At 57.0% G+C, this 26,788-nt stretch overlaps 2 protein-coding genes across 4 annotated transcripts in view; both read left to right on the top strand.

Moving 5' to 3' along the window:
* The first annotated feature begins 255 nt into the window (after positions 1-255).
* On the top strand, positions 256-2,642 carry ARSI (arylsulfatase family member I). The gene is made up of 2 exons (XM_051631243.1): positions 256-575; positions 1,241-2,642. The coding sequence occupies exons 1-2, from the start codon at positions 256-258 to the stop codon at positions 2,640-2,642; spliced, it is 1,722 nt and encodes a 573-aa protein (XP_051487203.1).
* Positions 2,643-8,518: 5,876 nt separating this feature from the next.
* CAMK2A (calcium/calmodulin dependent protein kinase II alpha) overlaps positions 8,519-26,788 on the top strand; it is a 28,915-nt gene continuing 10,645 nt past the window's right edge. For all 3 annotated transcript variants that reach the window (XM_051630970.1, XM_051630969.1, XM_051630968.1), the window contains exons 1-11: positions 8,519-8,773; positions 13,942-14,036; positions 17,119-17,178; positions 20,830-20,884; positions 21,185-21,250; positions 22,679-22,751; positions 23,119-23,221; positions 23,754-23,837; positions 24,457-24,551; positions 24,946-25,068; positions 25,797-25,880. In XM_051630970.1, coding sequence (XP_051486930.1) covers positions 8,712-8,773; positions 13,942-14,036; positions 17,119-17,178; positions 20,830-20,884; positions 21,185-21,250; positions 22,679-22,751; positions 23,119-23,221; positions 23,754-23,837; positions 24,457-24,551; positions 24,946-25,068; positions 25,797-25,880 — 900 coding nt within the window. In that variant the 5' untranslated portion in view covers positions 8,519-8,711. The remainder of the gene's footprint in view (positions 8,774-13,941; positions 14,037-17,118; positions 17,179-20,829; positions 20,885-21,184; positions 21,251-22,678; positions 22,752-23,118; positions 23,222-23,753; positions 23,838-24,456; positions 24,552-24,945; positions 25,069-25,796; positions 25,881-26,788) is intronic.

Here is a 26,788-nt window from a genome sequence, read left to right as displayed (position 1 = left end):
GCCCTGCAGATGTGTTTGATTGGAGCAGCGCAGGGTTATTTTCTTTTGACTGAAGGCAACCCAGCCCTGCCGGATTAAGCTCTTTGTGTGCGCGCAAGTGTGTCTTCATGGGAGCTGCCCCTGCAAAACCTGCTGCAGGGGTCTCAGGGGCCATCCTGTAGGCCGGGGGGCTCTCCTGGAGACCTCCTGTTTCTGTAGTTCTGAGACCATGCCGGGACAGTAGCTCCCTTTGCAGGCAGCGCAGCGTGCTCCGGGATGGCCGTCTATGCCCTCACCGGCTTCTCGCTTGTCAGCCTGCTCAGCTTTGGCTATTTATCCTGGGACTGGATGAAGCCCAGTTTGGTGGCTGATGTGGCCACGGACCCCATGGAGAAATCGCCGCCTCCCACCTTTGCCAGGCCACCCCACATCATCTTCATTCTGACTGATGACCAGGGCTACCACGACGTCGGGTATCACGGCTCAGATATCCAGACGCCAACGCTGGACAGGCTGGCGGCCGAGGGCGTAAAGTTGGAGAACTACTACATCCAGCCCATCTGCACCCCGTCCCGGAGCCAGCTGATAACTGGCAGGTAAGCCAGCGTCTGCTGACACCCCTCTCCTGTCCCCTCTTCTGTCCCTTCCTCAGGGACATCTGTCTAGCTCACTGCTAGACAGATGCCCCAGGGTATTGGCAGATGATGGAGATCATCTCCTGCTGAGGAGCAGGCCCTTAGGGAGCAGCCTATGGATGTGGTCACCTACTGCCTGGGGGTGGTGGAGCCCACTGAGGTCCAGGCAAAGGCCTTTCTTTTCTCCTGATGGCTGTAGAGGTGTCCCAAGTATGTCTGAGGTGTGCAAAGCAGGGGGACAGGGATGTGTGGGCACCCAGGTGGGCACTGCAAACCCACAGGGATTACTATACAACTTTTGTTTGTGATTCCCAGCCCTGACAGAACCCAGCCACCTTCCCTGGGCTTCTAGCAGTGAGGACAGCTTCTGGTGGGATCCTGGGAGAGAGCTCAGAGTGCTTTTGAAATGTTTGCTGAGCCCCGTCTATGTTTTTGCACCTGTGCTTTTGGTTCTTTTGGATGGACGAGGAGCTCCCTGTCTCTGGCATGGAGCTTGCTCCATGGCTTTGGGCTGGGTGACACAGAGAGCTGCATGCATTTGGGTCTCCAGCACATAAAGTGCCATTACATTCCCAGCCAGCTCTGGTCCCCATCATCATTGATTTCTCCTAGCTCTTTCCCAATAGGTACCAGATCCACACTGGGCTGCAGCACTCCATCATCCGCCCTCGGCAGCCCAACTGCCTGCCCCTCGACCAGGTCACCCTGCCCCAGAAGCTGCAGGAAGCTGGCTACTCCACGCACATGGTGGGCAAGTGGCACCTTGGCTTCTACAAGAAGGAGTGCCTGCCCACCCGGCGGGGCTTCGACACCTTCCTGGGCTCCCTGACAGGCAACGTGGACTACTACACCTACGACAACTGTGACGGGCCGGGCGTCTGTGGCTACGACCTGCACGAAGGGGAGGACGTGGCTTGGGATCAGAGTGGGAAGTACTCCACCTTCCTCTACGCTCAGCGTGTCAGCAAGATCCTGGCATCCCACAGCCCCAAGGACCCCATCTTCATCTACGTGGCGTTCCAAGCAGTGCACACGCCCCTGCAGTCACCCAAGGAGTACATCTACCGCTACCGCTCCATGGGCAACGTGGCTCGCCGCAAGTACGCAGCCATGGTGACCTGCATGGACGAGGCGGTGAAGAACATCACTTGGGCCCTCAAGAAGTATGGTTATTATGACAACAGTGTGATTGTGTTCTCCACCGACAATGGGGGACAGACCTTCTCCGGGGGAAGCAATTGGCCACTCCGGGGCCGCAAAGGGACGTACTGGGAAGGGGGAGTTCGTGGCATTGGTTTTGTCCACAGTCCCCTGATCAAGCGCAAGCGCCGGACCAGCTGGGCACTGGTTCACATCACAGACTGGTACCCAACTCTGGTTGGCCTGGCCAGGGGCAACCTGAGCAATGTGCCAGGCTTGGATGGCTACAATGTCTGGCCTGCCATCAGCGAGGGCAAGGAGTCACCACGAACTGAAATCCTGCACAACATCGACCCCCTGTACAACCATGCCAAGTATGGCTCCTTGGAGGATGGCTTTGGCATCTGGAACACAGCTGTGCAGGCCTCCATCCGGGTCGGGGAGTGGAAGCTCCTCACTGGTGACCCGGGGTACAGCGACTGGATCCCTCCGCAGACCCTGACCAACTTCCCAGGGAGCTGGTGGAACCTGGAGCGTCTCACCGATGGCCTGAGGAAGTCCGTGTGGCTCTTCAACATCACGGCGGACCCTTACGAGCGCTACGACCTGTCAGACCAGCGCCCAGATGTGGTCAGGACCCTCCTGATGAGGTTGGTGCACTACAACCGGACGGCCATCCCGGTGCGGTACCCTGCTGAGAACCCCCGGGCCCACCCAGACTTCAACGGTGGTGCCTGGGGACCTTGGGCCAGCGAGGATGACGTGGAGGAGTGGGAAGGCATTGGGGAGTCCCCAAAGAGTAGGAACAAGAAGAAGAAGTGCAAGATCTGCAAGCTGCGCTCCTTCTTCCGCAAGCTGAACACCAGGCTCATGTCCAACCGCATCTGAGGGGAGATGCCCCCAGCATGGACCCAGCCTGGCCAGGCTGGAACTCTGGACAGAAGTGCCACAGGATGGGATTGAGGGAGAGGGATGGACGGGGAGCTGACCAGCACCCTCTTACTTTCTTTTTGTCCAGGGTTCACCCCAAAACATGTCTCCTCTCTGGTTGGACCGTTGGCGGCAGGGAAGGGTGATGTGGGCTCAGCTATGGGGCTTGGATCTGGTGTACAAGCCCCCTGAGCTCAGGTGCTCAAATGGTTCTCCACAGCCCCACATTTGGGAGGCAGGTTTTCTCCAAGGTCTGGTGGACTTCACTTGGATAAGCCACCCAGGAGACCCTTCCCTTCACAGCTCTGCCTGGCCAGACCCACCATGTGCACAGCCATAGGCACCCACGTTCCTCCCCATGGACCCTATGCATCCCACCAGCCAGCCACCCCAGCTGCCCCTTTCCAGTGCTGGAGCTGTCCCCATTCCCACCTCCCTGGAGCAGAAGGAAGATCTCAAGAAGACCTCTGCAGACGCTGCTGTGCTGCTCTGTAGCTGCAGGACTTCAAAGCCATGGGGGGAACGGGGACAACTCCCACCTGCCATCACCACAGATGGACACAGCTCTCCCAGGAGCACATGCAGTGGGGGGAAACACCTCCTCGTGGTCCTCCTGCCATGGGGAGCTGGCCCTGGGGGCCAGCAGCTTGGAAGCCAGGGTAGCCAGCAAAGCCCCGGGCCCCTGCACCTCGGGCAGTCTGCGGACGCACGTTCGTGTGCCCGGGGCAGAGCTGGCGAGGATGAAAGGGGGTAAATAGCTTGAAAAGCATTCTGGATGCACGGTGCATTTCCATCTACACAATGTGTTTTACATTTCTCCCCACAGGTTTCTCTTGGTGCAGCGTGTGTAGGCGAAGGCCCTGCTGTGAATTTTGAAAATAGTTATTTTTGTCTCTGGAAAATGAGGCCCGTTAGGACTTGTCAGCTCTTGGATGAGCAGTGTGGGCTTTTTTTTTTTTTCTTTTATTTTTTTCCTCTTTTTTTTTCTTCTTTCTTTCCCCCCCTCCCTTGCAAAATAACATTCATTTAAAATCTGTCATTGAAAGATGTGACAATTGGCAGCGTGCGGGCTGAGTACCTTGCAGTGAGCTTTTGAGCCCTGTGTGTGTGAGAGAGAGAGGGATGGGGATGGGAAGAGAATGCAATGACACATTTGTATTTCTTTTTTTTTTTTTTTTTTTTTCTTCTTACTCTTAGCTGGATTATTTGGGGGAATTGGGATTTTCTATAGAAACAAAGAAAAAAAATAAAAGAGCTGACAAGAAGGCAGAAGAGAGGAGGCCTCTTGCTGTAGCGATGGGAAGGAGTTTGCAAAGCCAGAGTGTGGCAGCCTGTGTGCTGGTTCCAGCTGCTCTGTGCACACCCAACACCACCCCATCCCACCCCGTTCCACAGCCCTTGCATCCCTACAGGCATATCATAGAATCACAGAATGGTCTGGGTTGGAAGGGACCTTAAAAATCATCTAGATCCAACCCCCCTGCATGGGCAGGGACACCTCCCACTAGACCAGATGTCTCAGAGCCCCATCCAGCCTGGCCTTGGACACTTCCAGGGATGGGGCTTCCACATCTCCTCTGGGAAACCTGTTGCAGTGTCTCACCACCCTCACACTAAAGAATTTCTTCCTAATGTCTAACCTAAATCTCCCCTCTTCCAGCTTAAAAACCATGGTCCCACATCCTATCACTACAGGCCCTTGTAAAAAGCTGCTCCCCAGCTTTCCTGTAGCCCCTTCAGGTACTGTAAGGGCCACTATCAGGTCTCCCACAGCAACATCAGGGCAGGACTCAGCTCTGCCATCAGCCCTGTGATGCCCCATCTCCATCCCCAGCTCCTGTAGCAAGGGGAGCCCTGGGGATGCTGCACATCCTTGATCTACCTCACCAGGCCAGCTGTGCCCCCCGGGATGCCCACCACCCATCAGCAGCAGGGCTGTGCTGCCAGATGCCATTTGGCAAAGCCAACCTGTTGCTGAATATAAAGCAAAGCTTTGCTGAAGAAGAGGAGGCTGCAGCAGGCAGAGCTGAAGGAGGGCAGGGGGTGATGGCTGTGGGGGGCTTGGGCACAAGGCATGACAAAGGGGGGTACTGGGGGGAGCAGAGAGCAGGGCTGGCCGTGGGATGGTGACAAGGCTTGGGAAACAGCTTTCATTTCCATATTTATATAAATGCATCCAAGTTTAGCCCTTCTTTTTTTTTTTTTTCCTTCAAAAATGGAAATTTCCATGAAAACAGTTTTGATTTTTCTTCCTTCACTTTTACTAATAGCCTCATGAAAAGGTTCATTTGGTCTTGCTTGATTTCCAGTTTCTGAGTTGCTGGGGTGATGCTGGGTTTGCACAGTCATAACCATAGCTTTGGATCTGTGTTCCTCTTTTTTTTTTTTTTGTTTTAATTAAAAAAGTTGCATTCTGAATTTTTACAAAAAGAAACAGATGAAGAAAAGTCTTAGTGTTTGAAAATGAAGAGGCAGGAGCATCTCTGGGTGCTTGGAGAGTGCAGAGCCTCCAGCCCCAGGACAGCAGTTGCCCTTCACGGCTGTATCTGAGTGTTGGGCTGGGAAGAGGCTGGCTCCCCACCCCACCACTGCTCACTAATGGTCTGCTGTGGGGAAAAAATGCAGCCATGTGCCCAAATCCCATGTATTCACACAGTTCGAGCCCCTTGGGAAGGCCTGTGTGCTCTGGATGCCAAGGGGTTATTGCAGCTGGTGAGAGCCCTGGTGCTGCACCCAGGAGATACGCTTGCTGGGCACTCTCCCCGTGTTGGGGAGAAGGTGGTTTTGGGGACACCCTGTCCCAGCCAAAAGCAGTTTCGTGTGGCTGCAGGAGTGAGCACTGGGGCCCGCAGAGACAGGGCACGCTTGCAAACACAACTCGATTTGTAAATCAGCTCTCCTCATTATGGTATTTATAATCCTTCCCTAAAAATAACCCCAAATGCAGCTTCCCAGAGGACATCAACTGAGCATCCCCCAGACCCCAGCTCGTGTGTGAAATTGTCCAAGTAATTTTGGGATCCTGGCAATATGTAATTCTCAGCCCCACTGGTTTTGCATGCCAGGCACTGCTGCCAGCTCCTCCAGGCCCTTGGCCCCATCCCCTGGGAGGAGGGGGGATCTCCAGGGGAGGGGGGACTTGCTGCAGCCCCCTGGGGACGCGCTGGTCCTCCCTGAGCCCCATGGGGCAGCTGCCCGTCCAGTGGGGGGTTTGGCATCAGACCTCATCCTGGAGCAGTCCCATGCTGGGATGCAGAAACTACGTGTCTGTAGCTGGAGCAGGCATGGTGAGAGCAGGAGGCATGTCTGGAGAGGGAGCCGGCTGATGGAGAAGAGCTGCTGGGATGAAGGTCTCCATCAGGCGGCCAGACCTGAGCACGGCAGCAGAACAGCTTGGCTATCTAAAGCTCTGCAGGACAAATCTTGAGGAGGCTGGGAACAGAGACATCGGCAGGGGACAGACATCTGAAGAGGATCCTGTGGCCCCTGGGAGAGGTCTGGGACTGCTCCCTTCCCTGGAAGCTGGTGGGAGACCCCCAGTCCAGAGGGGAAAGATCCCACCCAGACAGAGCTCCTGCACCCCTTGGGTTGTCTCCAGGCTCCTGGGACTGGAGCCACGTAGCAGTTCCCACTTGGAAAAACATTGTCAGCAGAGCAGAGCGTGTTCAGCACCCAGAAGCCTGACACCCCCTCACCCTCGGAGAGGGAAAAATGCTGAGGAAAAGGGAAAAGTCTGAATAGAGAGAAGGGCAGGGAGAGAGAAACCCTTCCTGGAGACCCGGGTCTCTGCCAGGCAGCAGAAACCTGCAGGGTCCCCACGGGGGCCTTTGTACCCATCCCCTGCCCCAGGCGAGGGGTTTGGGATGCGGGGCCCAGGGGTGCAGAGGGGTCCCTGGGGGGAGGAAGGGATGGATCCCCCCGAGCACATGGAGTCACGCGTGTGGGGCTGAACACGCGTGGCAGTGTGGGGGTGGGCGCAGGAAGGGGGGAGCAGGTCACACTGCAGCACCCACGGGGACACGTTCATTAGTGCAGGCAGCAGCAGGGGGGGGCTTTGTGGGTCCCTGGCGTGGGGGGCTCCTGCCTGCCGGGCTCTTCTTCTCACCCTTTGGCTCTGAGGGGCTGCTGGGGGCTGGCAGCAGGAAGCTGGAGGAGCAGAACACTCCCCCAAGCACCCGGCTGCACCGGCCCCCGCTGCAGCCCCTGCCTCCAGCACGACCCCGGGGGCGGTGAATTAAGCCCCCCTTTTGCGTGGGAGCGGGATGAGGAGGAGACGTGCACGGGCAGGGATGTGTTTTGGGGACTAGCATATCCCCAGGGCACGGGCTGTGCGTGTGCATCGCCCTCACCGCGAGGGAGGGTGTCTGCCCTGCGCTGCCCGCCCCGTGCCACGGCCGGGGTGGGTCTGGCGGCCGCCAGCACACGGGAGGGAGTTGGGTCCCCACCCTGCCACCAGGACCGCAGGGTCCCCTCGGGCTGGGCCATGCAGGAGCTGCAGTCTGGATGTGGGGATGCAAGGTGGGGATGAAGGTGGGTAACGGTGCAATTAATGGAAAAGCCATTAGACCTTTCTTCTCCTCCCCCTCTTCTTCCTCACTCCACCACTTGCTGTCCTCCTCCACTTCCACCTCCTTTCTTCTCTCCCTCTCTCTGCTCCTCCTTCTCTCTCTCCTCTCAAAGATTTCTCCCTATTTTTGTCTGGTTAGAGCCTTTTCTTTTCTTTTTAACCCTTCCATGGCATCCTGGAAAGGAACTCAATCCATCTCACCTGCCAAAGGCAATGTCCTCCTGGCTGGCTGTGGGAACCACTTCTGGGGGTGGATGCTCCTGTTGCTGCAAAACCATCCAGAAACGGGACAAAAGCTTAGAAGAAAGCTCAGAAGGTGGGAGGGTGCAAGGGGTGGTGTAGATGGAGGAGGGGGTGCTGGTTCCCCAGTGGGTGCTGCCAGGGGTGGTGGCAGCAAGGTGGGCTCAGGGGGAACTGCTTCCCTGAACTCTTGGACCTTGTCACTCCACTTTTATTGCCCTTTTATGTGCTGTTTTATGTTAAATGCAGCAGTGTGGCTCAGCAGCAAATAGCCTGAGGAAAGAGGGAGTACACCTTCCTTCCACCCCCACCCTGCAATCCCCTCCCTTTCCACCCTGGTTTGGGCACCACAGGGGAACAGCAGCCCAGGACACAGCCTTTTGCTTCCAATTAGCTGTGCCAAGCTGCAAACCCCACAGCGGGGTGGGGGACCCATGCAACCTGCTCCCCCAGCAGCCCTGGGGTAGACTTTTGGGGGGCAGAGAGGGGAGCAGGGAGCAGCTCCAGCCCTCCCCTTCAGAGCAATCAGGGCCAGCCCCCCTGAGGAGCCTGGCTGGCGGCAGGCTGGTATGGGGACCTGGGGACCTGCCATGGTTTCTCCAGCTTCTCCTGACACACTTCTGCTCCATCTGCTCCCACCCACCCCAGCGTGTCCCCCCATCTTGCAGCCCCCTAAGCCCTGAGGGATGCCACTGCGGGCACCAGCAGGGCCTTGATTTTGGGGGGTGTGTGTGTGGAGCAGTTGCTAGGGTGACAGCATCCTCCTGCAACAGGGAAACTACAGTTTCCATGGAAACCTTTTTTGCCCCACTTATTCTACCACTGCCACGTCCTTTAATTTGCCTTTAATATTTGCATTTTAACCTTCTCCCCCACCCCACAGCAGGAAGGTGACCCCCGGGCAGCCTCTGGGGCTGGGTCTCCAGCATGGCTCTGATCCCCACGGGCACGGAGGGTTTGGGAAGCAGTTGCCCTGGCAACAGAAACAGGGCGTTTCTGGCAGCGGTGGTCGCCATGGGGACGGGGATGCTGACGAAGGCTTGTGAGGCTGAGAAGACAAATTGCCCTCATCATTATCTCCGGGCTTGTCAATCAAACATATTCCCTTATTTACCTCGGCGAGGAGAGAGCCCCGGGAGCACACGGAGAGGGAGGGAGTGAGAAGAGAGCTGCTTGCCCCAAACTCTGCACTGGGGAGGGAGCATTTCCAGCCCCTTGGGATGGCCACCATCACCTGCAATCGCTTCACCGAGGAGTACCAGCTCTTTGAGGAACTGGGCAAGTAAGTTGGAGATGAGGCTGGGATGCTCAGAGCTGTGCTCTGGCTGGGGAAGCCCCTCGGTAGTGTTGGGAATGGCCGGAGCTGGGGGAAAGGACACGAGCACAGATCAAATGCTCTGGGGAGTGGTGGAGGGGACTTGGGTTAGGGTGGGCGATGTCACCCCCAGCCCTGCTTGTTCTGTCCCTTCCCGAGTTTTGGTGGCTGCTGATCGGTGCTTGGATCATCCCTGGGGGGCTGGAGCTGCCTGGGGAGTGGGGGGCTGCCCCTCTTATGGAAAAGCCGCTCCTGAAACAGGATGCTGCCAGGTCCCACGGGAACTTCTCCAGCCGGCAGGAGGGGTGGAAGAGTCGAGGAGGAAAGCCGAGGCAGTGGGTGCCCCTCACATTTTTTTAAGGGAATTTCTCTGTGTGGATTCACCGGGGTTTGGCTAGTTCCACGGGAGACCCAGCCTGCCTGGAAGAATCCAGGCAGCTCTTGGTCAGACCTGGGCTGTATCCCACCTCTGTCCCTGTCCCAGCATGAGTGCCCCAGGGATGAGCCAGAGCCCTGCCTGACCCATCTCTCAGCTTGGCAGGTCTGGTTGTCACTGCATGTCACACCCTGTGTGTGCATGTGTATGCAAGCAGCACTGTGGGTGCACAGCACGGGGGTCCTGGGGGGCACTGAGCACAGTGCAGGGGAGTTCAGGTCCTCTGTGTGGGACACAGGGCTGCTCCGTGGCTCACCGAGCGTGTGGCTGTGGAACAGCTGCAGAAGTGAGCAGGTGCGTGCCTGTGTTTTGGTGTCTGTGCCTTTTTTCTGGAGCTGGTGTGTAAATAAATCCAGGGCGTGCATCTGTGTTCCCTTCGGCTTGGCTTGGTGTGCTGGTGGGCTCGGGGTGCCAAGGGGAGCAGCCAGTGCCTGTGTTCCCAGTGGGAAGTAGCATCCATCCCTGGGCACGGGCACTCGCTCCAGCCCCGCATTTCCCAGGCGGAGAGGAGCCTGTGCCCAAATGTGCCCCCGCACCCGTGGGCGTGCAAAATGGGGGCGAGGGAGAGAGCAGAGGACAAAGAGGGAGAAATCAAGAGGCTGAAATGGAGGAGGATTTTGTGCCAGGCTGAATGCCACTAATATTCCCCATCCTAATGGGGGGACCAGATTGCTGCTGCAAACAAAAGTGCAGCTCCTTGGAGGCGAGCAGACCCTTAGTCCCAGGATGTGCTCATCCAATCCCTTGGTGTTGAGTGGCTGGGAGAGGCTGGTGGGGAGCAGCAGGCTTGGGAGCAGGTCCCTGCAGCAGGGACAGTCTCAGCCAGCATGGGCAGTGGGGGACAGGCACCCATTGGGGTGGCGGTGGCAAGATGGGGTTTGGGACCTGATTTTTCCAGACGTTTCTCAGCTTTTCTGGGCTCTGCAGCTCTGCAGTGGTGGCAGGGGGTGGGCAGGGGGTGGGCAGGAGAGGCAGCAGCTGCTGGGTGCCTGTGGGAGGCTGCTGGGCCCTGGCTGGGCAGAGAGAGGGCTCTGGGGATGTGGAGGGGAGCTTAAAGGCCAGGCATGATGGGGGAGGACCAGGAGGGTTCCTGGAGGTGTTTGGCGTGTGATGCCTTGCTGAGTGGGCACCGACATGGCAAACTGAGCACCCAGGCCAGGGGGCTGCCCACTCTGCCTAGCACCATGGTGTAAAACCACCTTGACAGATGCATTTTATGTTCCTGAATAAAGGAGCAAAGCTGGCACAGTAGATTGCCAGCCCCCTACAAGCATCAGCCCACCAGACCCCCTGCAGGAGGTGATGCAGGCGCAGCATCCCCAGCTCAGAGCATCCCACAGCTGTGGAGATGCAGGTACCACCACAGCACTGAGGCATGTTCCCGTGTCTGGGGCTTCACTGGGCTGGTCACAGCGCCGTGGAGCTGGTCGGAGATTTTCCACTGGGATGGTTTCCAGCACATCCTGGCACATTCGAAAAAATCAATGGTTTCCCAGGGGGAAATTTCCACTTCATGGGCTTAGAGAGGGAAACCAGGACGAAGAGCTGCACCTCTGCTCTGCTGCGGCAGCCACTGGTGGTGGGAAGCAACATTCCTCCTCTGGAGAGATGCTCCCGGCGCCTGTCCCGGCAGGGGTGAGGCAGGGCAGGCAGCACGGCTGTCTCCAACCCAGACCCTGAACTGAAGGGGAGCAGCATCCTGCAGGGCCTTGGAGCAGAAAGGCTCTGTCTTGAGTTTGGTGTCCCTGAGGGAGTGGGACAGTCTGCTGGGGGACACGCAGGTGACCCCAAGCCTGGCTGGCAGGAGGGAAGTGCTGAGTGCCAGGCTGCTGCACCCACCGACCTCCTTTGCCATCTCCTCAGCTGTCACCCATCCTGTCATCCAGGCAAGCCAGGGATGCATGTTGCCCCGCGCCTCATGATAACACCATGAGGGGGGGCAGAGAGATATATGGGGTCTGCAGAGCCTGCCCCATGGGGCATGAGCCCTTGGTGCATCCCTGTGCCTCCTAGACACAGGGAGGGGGACATGGAGCTGGGGAAAACCTGCCTCAGCAAAGCCCAATGAGTGAGGGACTGCTCCGACCCCCTGTGCTTGCAGGAAGGTACAGGTGAGGGGCAGGGTGGAGGGACAACCGGGGGATGATCCTGCCCACGGCCCCTGGAGTAGGACAAACATGAAGTGCAGCTCCATCAGAGTCTCCAAATCCACCCCCGCGGCAGGTTCAGGGAGAGGCTGGAGACAATTACAACGCCAAGAGGTACAACCAGCCCCTCCATTCCTGGAGCTGCAGGAGAGGGGGTTTATTAAAAAGAAAAAAAAGAAAAAATATATGGAGGAACAAAAAATCCCCAGCCCACACTCTTCTCTCTTGAAAGGAGATAAAATGCCTCGGGGGAGGAGGAGGTGTTGAAGAGAGGGAGGGCAGCAGCAGCACAGCCGGGTGCTGGCAGGGAAGGTGTGAAAAAGGGAGAAGTGGAGCATCCCGGTGGAAGAGCCCCTGCTCAGGATAGCAGGGAAAGGCTGTGGGGACAAGGCATGGGGTCATGCCTGGCCTGGAGGACCAAAGGGCAGGGGCCCCCTTGCTGGGAGCCAGCAGTGCCAGGGCTCGGGGCTGCAGGGACAGGACTGGCTGCTAGTCACTCTGAAATGGCTGCTGTCAGAGGGGGTTATGGGCACAGAACCTACCCATGTCCCTGTGCATGATACACCCACCCAGCGCTTAAACCAGGATGTGCTGTCTCATTTGGGATGAATGCCTGGCTCACAGAGGGGGACACCCAGTATAGGGGAGTCCTAGCCAGTGCAGAGCCCCTGAAGGACCCAGCTGGGACTGGGACAGGGCAATGGAGAGTGTGCTGTACCCCTGGGTGCCCTGCACCTGCTCCCTGTGCCTTGTGTCCCCACCACCCTCCGGGCTCATGGGGTCTTGCCTGTGCCTCACAAAGCACAAATAGATATTTGGTTTCTGTTAAAAAGGTCTGGAGGAGCCAAAACCCATGCAGGCAGCCAGGGTGTGAAAGCCTGTGCTCTGCCCGAGCGGTGCATCCCGTCCCCAGCCCCCGCGTCCCGCTGCCCACGGCTGCCCCTTCCCTGCTGCTCCTTTTAACTCGAATAAATGGATGAGCTGTGGGCACTGGGAGCAGGAATGCCCAGTGGTCTGGGAGACATCTGTCCCTCCAACCCCACATCAGGTCCTGCAGCAAAACCCTGCCTCTAGGGTGAAGACCCCCAGCCGGGGTGGTGGGCACAGGGGCTTCTCTGCTTGCTGCACTCGCTCCTGCAGGCTTTCCCGGCACTGCAAAAGAAGCACACGGCTTTAGGGAAAAGAAAAAACAAAAGAGGAAATTGGGATGGCAGGGACTCACAGAAGACCCCAGACCCCGGGCAGTGTGGGATTCCTGGCGGGATGGGGAGAGCACAACTATGGGAGTGGCGCTGGCTCCGGTTTCTCTCACCCACGGCAAGTGGGATATGAAGCATTTCTCCCCCCTTTCCCATCAATTCCCCGCAGACTATAGGCTTGTTAATAGCTGGGCTTTTCCAGCAGCCAGGATTAAACAGCAGAACGGGGAGGCCGGGAAGTGCCGGGATGCGGTTCCCCCGCTCCCGCCCGGCACGTGCCGCGAGCGCTGCTCTGCGCGGCGGCGCTGGGAGCGTGGGCTGCTGGCTCTGCCGGGGCTCCAGCCCCATCCCTCCGCACCCCGCCGCTCGCATCTTCTCCTGAAGATCACATGCAAACCCAAATTGCCCGTCTCCACCCGCCCCCACCAGTAAAATCAATTACCCGCTGCCGCTTGCCAGCCTGCGGCCTTTTATTCCTCAGCAGGGAGCAAGAGCGGGACGAGGCGGGGCGGGGGGCAGGTGGGGTGGGAGGTGGGATTGCTTTTGATAGTTGTTATTTTAGCAATTGGAAGGGTTTGGCAGGAAAAGGAACCTGGTACAAAGGTTGTGCTCAGCAGGGCTGGAGTGTGCAGGTGTTTGTGCGATGCAGCGTCGTGCCAGTGTGCTGTCGGTGACGTGAGCTGGTAGGGCTTGGGTTGCAGGGGGGCTTCTTTGGAGCATCCCAGGCCTCAGGAGACGTCCTGCATGTTGGCTCACATGTGTGCCAATGCCACAGCATTGTCAGTCCCTGTCCTGCTCGGCTCCCGTGGTCCTGGCTCACAGGGTCTCTGCTTCCAGAGGTTTGCAGCTGGAAGGGACCCACCTGTGGCAGGTGTCACACCTGCTCCTGCAAAGTGCAGCTGGGATTGCTAGAGCATGCAAAGGCACAGACATGGGCTGAAGTGAAAGTGGCCAAGTGCTGAGTGACTGCTGCAGCCATCCTGGTGTCCCTCAGGAGCCGATCCCCCTGGTAACTTGCTGCCTCTCTGCTCCAGGGGGATACGTAGGGCAGAGCCTGGGAGCAGGGGCGGAGGAAGGTGCAGGATGCCTGGGGTGTCCCAGGGGAGTATGGAGCATCCTGCATTCATCCCCAGGCCTACCTGTGCCTGCCCCCACCATCCCTCGAGGACAGGGGTGCAGGGATGATCACTGAGAGCCCTCCATGTTTTCTCCAAGACTCTTCCCCAGCCAGCACCCATGGCCATCCCTATCCCTGTCCCAGAGGCTGCCCCTCGCCCCACAGGCACTTCAAGGCTGAGCTGTGCCCTTGCCAATGCCAAGCTTATCACCTCCCCCTCTGGCTTGTCTTCCCAGGGGCGCTTTCTCCATCGTCCGGAGATGCGTGAAGGTGCTGGCAGGACAAGAGTATGCGGCCAAGATCATCAACACCAAGAAGCTGTCTGCTCGAGGTAGGAGCTATGTTTTTTCAGGGAGGTGAGAGGTTTGCAGGGTTTGCAGAGCAGGGAATTTGTCCCCTCTGCATAGCACCAGGATGATGCCTTTGATGTGTGGCAAGGGTGGTGTGTGTTTGATGTGTGGTGGGGAACCCACTTATCACACCCCATCCCCGTTGGTACACACTGAGGTCCTGGATGGATGGGGTGAATGTCCTGAGGAGACATCTTAGTGGCTGCCTACTGCATCCCATCTGATTGTGGGGATGCTCCTGCAGCTTGGCTGTGCTAGGGCTCTGGGGAGGTCCTGGACCCCAATCTGCCCAGGGAGGGGTAAGGACTCCTTGAGGCCCCACCACCACCCTGCACACCGTGTCATGGCAAAATCATGGTTTGACTTGCAGCAAGTCAAACTGTTGCTGGCCTTGGGCACTGGGTAGCACAGTTATTTGGGGAGCATCCCCTCCCTTAGAGGGCTTTTGCTGACTGCCCGTGCCCTCTCTCAGGGATTGCAGGTGTTTTTACTTGTGTGCCTACAACAGTGACATGGGAAGGTCCTTGGGGTGGGGGAGAGATTTCATTTCAGTCTGAAGACTGGTCCTTACCCCTCACTGTCATCTAATTAAACACTCTGGTGGAGTGTGCTGGCTGCTTTGCTGCTGGAAGAAGCCCTGGCAGGTTTGTCCTGGCTGGCGCTTGGGGCACAGCTGAGCTGAGCTGGCACGGGGAAGCTTCAGCCAGCCCTTGGCAGGGACCCCTCTGCCCCCCAGGCATCTGCAGAGGAGCTGTGGGGAGGAGGATGGAGAGGATGGGACAGCAGCTGCTGTGTCCCCACTCCGGCTCCTCTGGCTGGGTGTGCTGGGGGGTGCAGGATGGGTGATGGGAGCCAGCGCCCTGCTGGGAGGGTTTAATTAACTCCCTCCCTCGGTTTCTCTCCCTGACGCCACTGCTCACCTCTGAAGGCAAAAAAAAAAACCACCGCAGAAAACAGTGATAAACTCCTTTCTGACCTCAAATTAAACCAGTGCTTTGCCATCTCCCTCCCACAGCGCTGCCGAAGTGGCACAGCACTGACACCCCACTCCCCGCTGCCCCCTCTTTGGGATGCAGGCCATCCCCATCCTCCGAGGCAGGGGGTGCGGGGCAGGGGGTGCGGGGCTGGGCTCGGCACACCCCGGCTGGCAGCAGGGCGGGCAGCAGGCGCTTCCCGGTTTGCACAGATTGAGCCGCCTTCCCTTTGCTCCCTCCTGCCCCCGCACGCCTGCTCCGGCGGTTTGTCCTTCTTCATCCTCTTCTCTTGAGAGCCTCCCTGTTTCTGCAGCGCTAGCACGAGGGGACAGCGCTCCCCAGGCTGGGAGCACACCCCAAAGGGACCCATCCCCACTGGGACGTGCCACGGGCTGTGTCGTGGGTGAAGGGCAGGAGGGAGGGAGGGAGGAGAAGGGTCGGGGTCTATGTCCTCCCAGCTGCTGACACAGGGAGCTAGAGAGAAACTGGAGTTTTTTCAAGAAGTGGGTTTAGGGTCCAGGCAGCAGCTGGATTTGTGGGGTCAGAGAGGGGCTGCAGCCGTGGCTCACTGCCCCCTGCAGCACTTCCCGGGGTTCAATATCCCCCATCCAGCGACCTCAGGGCTTGGCATGGACAACACCCCCGGGCTTGGGGTGAGTTTTGCAGCCTGTGCTGGGATCCATGAGCCGAAGGCTGGGACAGACTCAGTGGCCTCATTCAGCTCCCCGTGGTGTTCCCTCCAAGTGGGGACAATCTCCCCAGGTGGGATGTGCCACCCCACATGGGCAGGAGGAGGCTGGCTTTTTGGTGGTGACAGATTGTGAGGGTACAAAAAGGGGGACAGAGGCTGGGGGGGCTCAGCCATGGAGCAGGAGCTGAGTGGGGTTTTGCTCCATACTTGGGATCACATTCGCGTCCCTTTCCTGGGATCTCTGGCCTCTTCCAAGAAAGCACAGGAACTCTACTGGATACCAGCAATGCCAGTCTGCCTCGTGGGCCTCCAGCCTGCAAGTGGGGAAACTGAGGCAGCCAGTGATCACTGATCAGTGACCTCCCACGCTGAGCCCTGTGGGTGCCTCTGGGAAGGCTCCAGCCCCGGCAGGGGTGGGGCTACAGATCCTCCGTGTCTAAGCAGGAGACACACAGGTTTGGTTCCATGCAGAGCGAGACTCTGGGGTGTGAACCTGCAAAGTAGCAGTGATAGCACTGAGAGACGAGCAGCCCTAATTATATCCTCCCTTCTCCTGGCTGCTGGGTTCCTGCTATAGCACAAATGCCTCCAGACAAGGCACCTCCATGCAAGGTGGCTGGGTCAGGTATAAGGAGGGAGAAAAGTGCAGAGAGAAGGAAAACCAAACAAAATAATTTGAAAAATGATTTGAAAGATTCCTCTGGGCTTTCCCAGCTTGGAGGCTTTTCTGGCTCAGCTTAACTTGCTTTGCTCAGACCTCAGTTGTCTCACATCCCTGAGCCTGGTGAAATCCAGGGAGAGGGACCTGTGCTGCCTGTTTGCAGACATGGACTAGAGACAAGCAAATTTTCAGAACCAGAGTTTTGTGATGTAGGAGAACAAAGACCTGATATGAAATGGCTGGGGATGGAGAGGGAGCAAAGCAGATAGCCTTATTTCAGCTTGACATCTCTTGCTGGCCTGCTCTTGTTCAAGTTGTACCATGCAGGGCTAGCAATGTCCTTGCTGATGGCCTGTGCTTGGCTGAGTAAGAGAAAATGGAGCAGGTGCTGCTGGCAGCAATAACCCAGGCAGCTCCAGGGCATTCTGGAGGTGATTGAGTTGTTCAGCAAAGAGAAGGGAGAGAGGAGGAAGAGGGATCATCCAAAGCCTGGGTCTCCCCATGGCATCAGTGCCTGGAGGCTGCATCCATGCTGGGATACCATCCATCAGGTCCTGATGCTGAACATGCCTCCAAGCCCTTTGGCAAAAAAAAAAAATGATAGGTTTGCTCCTTGCCAGCTGCTCCATTCCCCCAGGTTTCCCGTGCTGGTAACTCCTCTGAGAGAGCACAGCAGGAGCTGAGAGTGGTTCATTCCCTTTTCCCAGACCCTAATTTAGGGCCGTTGTCTCTTTCAGATCACCAGAAGCTGGAACGAGAAGCCCGGATCTGCCGCCTCTTGAAACACCCCAACATCGGTAAGTGCGCCCTGCTCCCCCAGCAAACCTGCTCACACCCTGCGCTGGTTCCGCTGCCCACCCGCACCCCCACCGGGGCCCAGGGGTCCCCATCAATTATCCAGCCCTGCCCACAGCAGCAGCACAGGCTGTTTGTCCTTCCCACCACTCCGGAGATGGAGAAGGGGCTCGGCGCAGCCCGCCCTGTTGATCGGCAGAGCTGTCCCTCCTCAAACGGGGTCATGGGAAGAAAAGCCACCACCGAGCACAGGGAGATCAGTGCAGGTCCTGCCTAACCCACTTGGCCGTAGCTCCCTCAGGGAGCAGCAGGGCTCCAGCAGGCTGCAAGGGACTATTTTTACTCCTCTCCTGTGTTCCTCTGCATGCTCCAAAAAGCCGCTGCAGCTCGGAGCAGCAGCAGCAGCGCGGGGCGTGTGGGAGGAGCGATGGCGGGGGGAAGCGAAGACTTTCCCACCGGCCGTCCATCTGAGTAGCCTCCTTCGGAAAAGCTGTTTCAGGAAAACTCCTGAGCCCCTGCAAAAGACAAAAATAAGCCAGAAGGAGAGAAAGAGGGGAGGCGAAAAAAAAAAAAAACCTGCAGTAAAAAAAAAAATAAAATATATATATATATCCCAAACTCCAGCCTGAAGAGTGGTGCTGATGCAGACTGTTGGTCCTCAGGGATGGTCCGGCAGCAGGAGGGGGGATGAACCCCCCCTCCCCTCCTCTGCACCCTGGGATGTGTCAACCTTAGTGGGATCCTGCAGCTCCTGGGAAAGCACTGTGGGGTAGGACAGGACCTCTGCAGCCTCTCATCCCATAGCAGGGGGCTGAAAGGTTTCCCCTTTGGTGAGCTCTTTCCTGGCCCCTTGCTACTGCCAGGGGCCTGCATCTACCCCAAAGCAAATCAGGACCTGAAGCCACTAGGACCAGCCATGTGGCTCCTGCCTCATAAATATTTCAGTTTGGAAAAAAACCTGTCAGCTTCCATCTGCCTGAGGCACAGTGACATGTCTCCTCACAGGATCCGGCCATCATCTTTCCCCCAGCCTGTGCTCTCGCAAGACTGATGCCCCACACAGGAGCTGCTTCAGCCTACCCCAGTCAGAGCAGCAGCTGGGGCCTTTCCTCTGCTCCAAAATATACCTGGGCATTGCTGAGACCTGAAGGAAATGTGTGTAAAGTGTGTGAATAGTTAGAAATGCTAAAAATGGAGGAAACCACGTAGCTGGACAATGCAGCTGGACCTCCCCAGGCTCCCAGCCTCTCCCTCATTGTTGTCTTCTCTCTTCAGCACTGGCCCATGGGGCTGTTTGGGTCTCCAAGGACAGAAACATCTTCCCATAGCAGCAGACCTTGCTATTTGACCTGCAGAGATAGCTTAGAACAGCCCCATCCCAGAAGGGGTTAAGAGCATGAGATGCTAACGAGCCCGATCTGGCTGCTATTTATACCCAGGAGGCTCTTCTCCACCCCACACCCTCACCCCCCCCCACTGCTCCTGCTGCCTGGAAACTTGGGCAGGCAGCTCCCCTTGCATGCAGCACAAGCTGGGTGATTACCCACCCAGGAGCTGGAACAAGCTGTGCTGCTGCAGACCAGCCCTAAGGAGAGGAAGAGGAGTCACCACTGCCTGGGGCGTGGAAAAGGCAAGGCAGAAAACCTCTCCCTGTCCCTCCCTGAGAGAAGAAGCCCAGCTGCCCAAGGGCTTTGCTGGCTCCTCTCTCCAGGTGGACTCACTCTGTTTCTCATGGGAGTGTTTGCAGCAGCTGTGAGCTTGGAGGAGTCCACCTGTGTGTTGCACTGTGCCTGCAGGAGAGCTGGGCACAGGAACCCAAGCATGGGTTGTCATGGGCAGGTCCAGGTCCCTAGGACCCTGCAGCACTGGGTGAGGCATCAGGGAGAGCTGCCAGTTCCCAAAACTGTGTGTCTTTGCAGAGGAGTCTTGCTTTATCAGGAAAACTTTGGCTACAGCCATTACTGGAGTTTTAACTGTGGCTGTCGGTCCTGAAGCTGTCCTGCTCCTGCCTTGGCTCTTGGTGTGAGCTGGAGTGGTTTGGCTGGTGTGGCTCTTTCTGACAATAGTCTGTAACAGACACTTGCAGGACCAGGCTATACTTAGAGCAGCTGTTTCTTCTTACAGCTTCTCAACTCCTGGCAGCCCCGGGAGCGGGGACTTGCCCAAGCAGGGGATGTATCCAGACCATCTGCTTATGGTTGCACTGGCCCTATGCACTGAACTTGCCTGTTCCCCCTTTAAACAATTTGGCTTCTCTGGGACCTCAGGCACAATACTCCTGGCCCCTCTTGGGTGCAATGAAACGGGATGAATAGTGTTTCTTACAACAGAGCAAAGAAGAAAAGCTGGGATTATGTGTCAGAGAGAAACAAGGAGCAGATACTGGTGTTGGAGTGCAGGGGATTGCTATGGAGACTGGCAGTGGGGAAGGATAAACAGGGAGTAAGACGAGAAAATGTTGTCAGTAGGTGAGACCACAAGAGGCCCCAGAGAAGAGGTGCCACCTGGCTCAGCAGCCCTCCTCTGCCCCGTGCCCTGCCAGGGTGAGGTGATCCCACAGGCAGCTCGCCCTAGGCAGCGGCTGGATCTGCCTGCCGACCCTGGCAGGAGGGACAGGAGCAGTAGAGCAGCGTTTGCAGGCCTGGGAGATAATAGCAGTGCAGCTCAGTCTCTGCACTCAACACTGGGGCTTGTTATCTCCCCTGGCTCAGACAGAGTCTGGAGGATGTTTCCATGTAGGGCTCGGCTGATTTAGCAGCGGAAAAACGGGCTTGGCACAAAACATTCCAGTAAATCATTCACCTGAAAGTTGCCTTTTCCTCCCTGGTTTCCAAAGTAGTTGAAAGTTGTGTTGGGCTGAAACCAGGTGAGCAGAGAAGAAGGGTTAAATATTTACAGCCTCAAGGAAATTGGAAGAAAACATGATGTGGAGGATGCTGGATCAGTCTGTCTTTATACTTCCTACCTGTTTCTGTGCCTGACCTCTTGCTGCACATCTGCCCACTAACCTGTGAGCAGGGATCTGAGCCTGGAGAATCTGAACCCAGCTGCAGGGTGGCAGGTTGGCACATGGCTGTACCTGGCAAGATGTGCTCAAGGGTAGCAAGTGCTCCTTGGCATGATGAGTGGAGCGGGATGCCAGCCCTGCTGGAGCACTTCCTCCAAAGGAAACTCATCCCACAGCAATTCCTGGATATCCCTGACCCAACAGTCCCAAGGAGAAAAGGAAGCTCCTGAGCAGAAAATATAAATCTCCCTTGGTGCCAGGGCTGGCAGCCCAGCACCTGGCTGAGCTCCCCCTGTGCCTGGGCACCTCTCTGGATGTGGCAGAGGGTGGGAGTGGGACACCCCTGCCTGGGGCCCAAGATTAGCCCAGCAGCTGCCCAGGACCCAGCCAGGCACCTGCCCCGGGCAATCCCTGATTTGGATGTGACCTTTGAGCCTTGCACCCCTGCCCAAGGCTGGGGACGTGGCTGGGGTCCCTTGTGGAGTGGGGACCCCCCCACACACCCAGTCAGCAGCAATAGGAAGAAGTGGAACAGCTCCTTTCTGCCCTTCCCTGGCTCCTGGTTGTGCCCACAGGGGAGCAGGGGTACTCCCGGGGAGTGGGTGGGAGCCAGGAGTACCCCATAACCCTTCTGTCTCTGCTGCAGTGAGGCTCCATGACAGCATCTCCGAAGAGGGTCACCACTACCTGATATTTGACCTGTGAGTAATGGTTAGAAGTGTCTCTTAATCCACCAGCAGCTGCATGCTTCCACCCCAGGGCATGCATCCTGCACCCTCACTGTGCCCCCAGAGCTTTTTTCCCCTGCACTCCATCTCATCCAAGCCTTTCTTGGGCAGGGTTTGAACCCAGTTTGGGACCCTCAGGCCAGGCAGAAGGCAAGTCCCTGCCCTGCACCCCCGGTACTCCCCCCGTGCACAGTGCAGTGACATTTCAGGGGGTTTGGCCAGGGCTGAGGGTGCTGTAACTCAATCCAGCGTGACTCCCCTGTTCTCTTGCAGGGTCACTGGTGGGGAGCTGTTTGAGGACATTGTGGCCAGGGAATACTACAGTGAAGCGGATGCCAGGTGAGCACAGACAGACACTGGGCCACAGAGGGGACAGCAGTTGTCTCTTTTTCCTGCGAGCTGCTCCCTCCCAGGGTCCTACGTGTCTGGCTTTCTGCAGCATAAGCTCCTTCCACACTGGGAGGTGTTTTACAGCTGCTTTGCAGCACGTACTTGTGAACCAGATGTGTAGTGCCAAAAAAAACACCCAACCAGCTCTTTTTAACTCACTCGATTCCTGTGCCAAGAAGTGCATGTGTTACCAGAGAGCTGGTTCCACCTCAACCCAGGCAGCTGGCAGCCATCACTGGCAGCATCCTCCTTCCCCAGGCTGGTGGCACAGCCCACATCTGGCATCCTTGTAAAGAGGAAGGGACAGTAGGGTTTATTGGGCTAGGGATGATGTGGTGTCTTGGGCTGGCAGGGAGGAAGCACAGCATCAGGCTGGTGGCCCAGCCAGGTGTGTGGCAGCACAGACACCCTGCACTCCTCACCCTTTCCCCTTGCAGCTGCATTGCAGTCCCTTGTAAGCATTTCTCTGGCCTCATCTCCTTCCTCCCATGCTCCCACTGACACTTTACAGGGACCCTGCTGCAGAAACAGGGGCTGGTCACTATTTCAGTCCCCACCTTCGGTCCTTGCAGCTTGGCCAGGAGACAGCATTCAGCTCATTTTATGGAGGGGACATGATCTGGCCTTCTCCATGCTCCAGATGTATCACTGTGCCTCTTGGCTTTGCCAACTGGAGTGAGGCACAGCCCATACAAGTGTCCAAGGGAATGGTAACCTCCATGCTACCTCTGTCTGGATGGAAATATCCCTTATTTCTAGGCAGAAAGCAATCTCATTTAATGGGCTGCCCACACTCAATCCACTTACAACCCATCCACTTATTAGTGTCATACAAATAAAATAAAATAAATGTAAATAAAGACCTTCTGCCTTGCACACAGCTGTTTGGAGCAGAAGTGATGATTGCCTTGGTCTTTTTCCCTTCCTCTCTCACGCATGCAGCAGAGCTGGGGTTTAATGAACTGAATATAAAGCCAAGAGAGGCAGTGAGAGCCCCTTGCATTAGAGGAGCCCAGGGAAATGGGGGTGAAGGGAAGGTTAGCTCCATGTCTGAGGAGCACATCTGCTCTGCCTGGGTTTGGAGACCAAATCTGGGCTGGTGTTGCATCTCCACCTCCAGTCCCCAGTGTTCCTTGGAGACTGTGGCCCCCATATTCCTGCTCACTGTAGCTGTGTGTCCAGCAGCTCTGGTGAGGTCTTACTGGGTTACAGCTGCTCTCCCCGAGTTGGTGGCTTTTGGTGGAGAGGGATGCTGAGCTGTGCTGCAGGGCTGGTGGTGGGAAGCATGATGGGGAGATGAAATGCAGCCAAGTAGAAGTGTCTAAGGAAACTCTGCATTGCTGGACACTTCTGTGAGCTTTTTCCTCTGTCCCACAGCCACTGCATCCAGCAGATCCTGGAGGCCGTTCTGCACTGCCACCAGATGGGGGTGGTTCACCGGGATTTGAAGGTAAAAGCTGCAGGGGAGATGCCTGTGGGAGGAGGTGGGGACCCCATCTGTGATGCAAAACCCTGTGCAGCAATGCCCAGCGTCCTCCAGGGCAACTGAAACAGTGGGGAGGAACACTGTGCAGGGCTTCTGGAAAGCCAGAGCAAAGACCAGCTCCAGGGTGAAACAGCACAAGGCAGAGGGGTTAGTCCTTGTAGTCCATGGTCCTGTAAGGATCTGGGGACACTGGGACACACAGCAGGACGAAGCAGTTGGGGAGCACATCCAGAGCCCCAGCCTTTCTCTGGCCTGTGCTGGGAAGGTCCCCCACAACAACAGAGCCCCCAGGAGGGTTTTGTTCCTTTTCCACCCCCATGTCTTTCTGCAGCCTGAGAACCTGCTGCTGGCGTCTAAGCTGAAGGGTGCTGCTGTCAAGCTGGCTGACTTTGGCCTTGCCATTGAGGTGGAGGGGGACCAGCAAGCATGGTTTGGTGAGTAGGACCACCCCGAGCTGGGGCATCCTCCAGCCCTTGTTGGTGTGTTTGGTCAGGGGGGGAGGCTCCAAGAGGGACAGACATCTTCCAGGACCTATGGGAGTGCCCTGGCAGTGCCAGGCTGGGAGGCACAGAGGATGAGGAATTTTATGGCTCCAGCTGAGCCCCTGGAAACACCCAGTATTGATCCAGGACACAAGCAAACAGTTCTGCAGGGACTTGGTGAGTCACCGAGATGCCCTGGTGAGCTGGATGAGCTGGTGGCAGGGGAAGGAAAGCCTCATCCAAGTGCTGGAGGTGCATACCAGAGCACTCCCACCTTCTGCACCATCCTGGGGTTTGGATGCTGCCAGGGGAAAAAACCATGGCTTGCTGTGCTCTTGGGAGTCACAGAGATTTCTGGAGGGAGGGTGCCCGTCCCGCTGGCCCAGTGTGTGCCAGGGCTCTCGCAGCAGCTGGCCAGGCTCTGGGGGATCTGTGCAGGGATGGGACTGCCCGCCAGCTGTCTGTGACAGGGTGTCTCTCCCAGGTTTTGCTGGCACTCCGGGATACCTCTCCCCTGAGGTGCTCCGGAAGGATCCCTATGGCAAAGCTGTGGACCTGTGGGCTTGTGGTAAGTCTGATCGGGACTGAAAGCCTGGGAGTGGGCTGGGATGCATGGGATGAGGCAGGCTGTTGATCCAGTTGCAGTCACTAGACACATCTTGGGAAGGTCAGGGTGGAGGATTTACCCAAGAAGTGGCATGTTACCCTGGGCTGTCCCTTTTTCCCAGCCCAGTGGCACCCTTATCTGAAGGATCAGCTCCCTTGCTATGCACCCAAAGCCTCCAGGCAGGGAGGTGCTGGTTCTTTTGCCTGGCAGTGCCCTTGGAGTCAGGCAATGCCTCCATGTAGCTGCAGCCAGAGGGAAGCCTTTTTCACTTGTGATGGGGAGGAGGCATTGCCCAGCCCTGCATGGGCACTTAGCTTGAGGCTGTGCATGGTGGCTGCCAGAGCCATGTGTCTGGATCAGCCGTGTTCTCCCCAGTCACTGAGCACATCAGCACAGAGCTGGACCCACCACGGAGCTGGATCCACCACTGAGCCTTCTGCTTTTTCATCAGGGAGCAAATCCTTCTGTTTCCCGATTTCTCAGTTTCTCTGCTTGAGTTGGGCCAGCCCCCAGACTGGGTCTGCTCATACCTCCAGCAGTGAACTGATCCCACTGATCCTGCATCTCCTCTGCCCTGCAGGAGTCATCCTCTACATCCTGCTGGTTGGGTACCCACCATTTTGGGATGAAGACCAGCACCGACTCTACCAGCAGATCAAGGCTGGGGCTTATGATGTGAGTGGGTTTCTCTTGCTCGCCCCTTTCACGGTCTCCCTTCTCTCCTGCTGTCCCCATGTTGCAGTCAGCTGCTTCAGAAGAGCAAGCAGGGCAAATTCAGACAGGAGGGAGCAACTTTATTTGCTCTGGTCACAGAGGGCTGGCCAAGCTGCTGTGCCAAGGTGCACACATCAGCACGTTTCAGGTCCACAGCTAGATCTTTCATCTTTCTCCCTCCACTCCTGCTCTCCAGTTTTCCAGCTGCCAGCTCTTTTCCAGCTGCTGCTGTCCCTCCAACCTGTCTGATGGGCAGGAGCAAAGGTTTGCAGGAGAACCAACCCAAGTGCAAAGGGACTTCTGCTCCTTTTGTGGCTCCCTGCCATTGCTCACCTCAGTACCTTTGCTTTGGCAGTTCCCCTCCCCTGAGTGGGACACAGTCACTCCAGAAGCAAAAGATCTCATCAACAAGATGTTGACCATAAACCCATCCAAGCGCATCACAGCAGCGGAGGCTCTGAAGCACCCGTGGATATCAGTGAGTTTGGTGGCACTCACCAGTTGGGGTCAAAGATCTAGAGATGTGGGGGGAACGTCTTGCTGGGGAGAACATGTTATCAAACATGCTGTCCAGCTCTTGCTTTCTATCCTGGGAAGATGGTTTCCTGGCATGGGTTCTGCCAGTGCTCTCAGAGCAGCCTTTTCCCTGAAGCTTTACAGCAGCGAAAAGCCTGGAGTGTGAAGTGTGTCCCCAGGGGAGCTGGTGATGGAAGGGAGACCCACGTTCCCTGCTCTGGTGTGACCAGGCTGGTTTCCTAGTGTCACTGCACTGGAGAAGCCTTTCCTCAGGGTGGGTGGGAGCAGGCTCATGTTCACCCACACACCCTACAGCAGTACCCCCTGCACCCCACTGCTCCAGCTGCCAGTTCTCACCCTGACTCAGCTCCTGAAGGCAGGAGGAGTCCGCAGGCTTACCCCTGGGACCCCCACTCCATGCAAACCCTGAGAACACTGCTAAACGTGGATGGTCACTCAAGGGGTTAACTCAGGGGGCAGCCAGCTCTCCCTGCAAACCCCTCACCACCAGAGCAGATCCTGCTGACTCCAGAGCTACCATCTCCTGCTGTCTATGAAAGTTTTAGCTGCTGCTGCTGCTGCAAGCAGCTCTTGCTGTGGCTCAGGCATGTGTGTGTTTGTGTGAGAGTGGGGCTGGGTGAGCCCCTTCCCCCTTGGCACCTGCCCTGAGCCATGTCTCTCTCCTCCCAGCACCGTGCAACCGTGGCATCATGCATGCACAGGCAGGAGACAGTGGATTGTCTGAAGAAGTTCAATGCCCGGAGGAAGCTGAAGGTAACTCCCATAGTCCTTCCAGCTGGCTGCAAAATGATGAGTGGGATGGGAGCGGGAAAGGACAGGAGGTGTCTCTGGGTCAGGGGCAGGGGGGTGGTGGACGTTTGGGAATTCCTGTGGTGAAGAAGGGAAAGAGTCCAAGTGGTGGTTGCGTCTGGCTAGAGTTCCTGAGTGCTTTGAGGAAAGCACTGAGTCCCACAGTGCCTGAGCACTAGGGCAGTGACTTTCCCACAGGAATCAGGGTCAAGAAAGCTCCTCTCTGGGGCATGACATGGATCTGAGAGGCACAGTGAGACCCCTTTGCCTGATGACTGAGACAGGTTGCAGCCAGGGAACAAAGTTATCCACAGACAGGCAAAAAGCTCTGGCTCACCCGCTTCCCTCCCAAAAGCTGCTGTGCCTGGACCCCTCTGAAACCACCATCTCCCCAGGCTTTGCTGCCAAGCTGGAGCACCTCCTTGGAATGCCCATCTCCTGGGTGTTGCTCAGCCCCAGCTGGCAGCATGGCACTGGGAGCAGGCTCTGGAAATCGTGATGCTCCTCCAGAGCCAGAGACACAGAAGAAGACAGTGCTGGTCTGCCCAGCTGTCAGAGCCATCAGTGCTCCAGGCCTGACCACAGTGTGGCACAGAGCAGTGCAGCTGCAGGCTGCTAATGAGATTATCAAGAAAAGAAACTGGCTATAAACTATTATTACTTTTCAGCTAGACAAGTAATCAAATTAGTTCAGGCATGCACTTCAAAATAGTGATCCATTACTGTAAACAATTAGTCCAAAGTAATCTCATTATGAGCTGAGGAACTAGTCAGTAGAGTCAGCTGGAAAAGGGGAAACATTTTTATGAATGTTGTTTTGCTGTGTTGGTCCTTGTGTGGCTGCCATGAAAAAAATCCCTGCCCCACTCTTA

The sequence above is a fragment of the Apus apus genome, chromosome 13 (genome assembly GCF_020740795.1).
Source record: "Apus apus isolate bApuApu2 chromosome 13, bApuApu2.pri.cur, whole genome shotgun sequence".
Lineage (NCBI taxonomy): Eukaryota > Metazoa > Chordata > Aves > Apodiformes > Apodidae > Apus > Apus apus.
This window is presented reverse-complemented; position numbering and strand designations above follow the sequence as displayed.

Excerpts from the sequence above, each read along its gene's own strand:
- ARSI (XM_051631243.1), top strand. The coding sequence starts at position 256 with ATGGCCGTCTATGCCCTCACCGGCTTCTCGCTTGTCAGCCTGCTCAGC. Across the intron at positions 576-1,240 it reads AGCCAGCTGATAACTGGCAG|GTACCAGATCCACACTGGGC; the intron begins GTAAGCCAGCGT and ends CTTTCCCAATAG.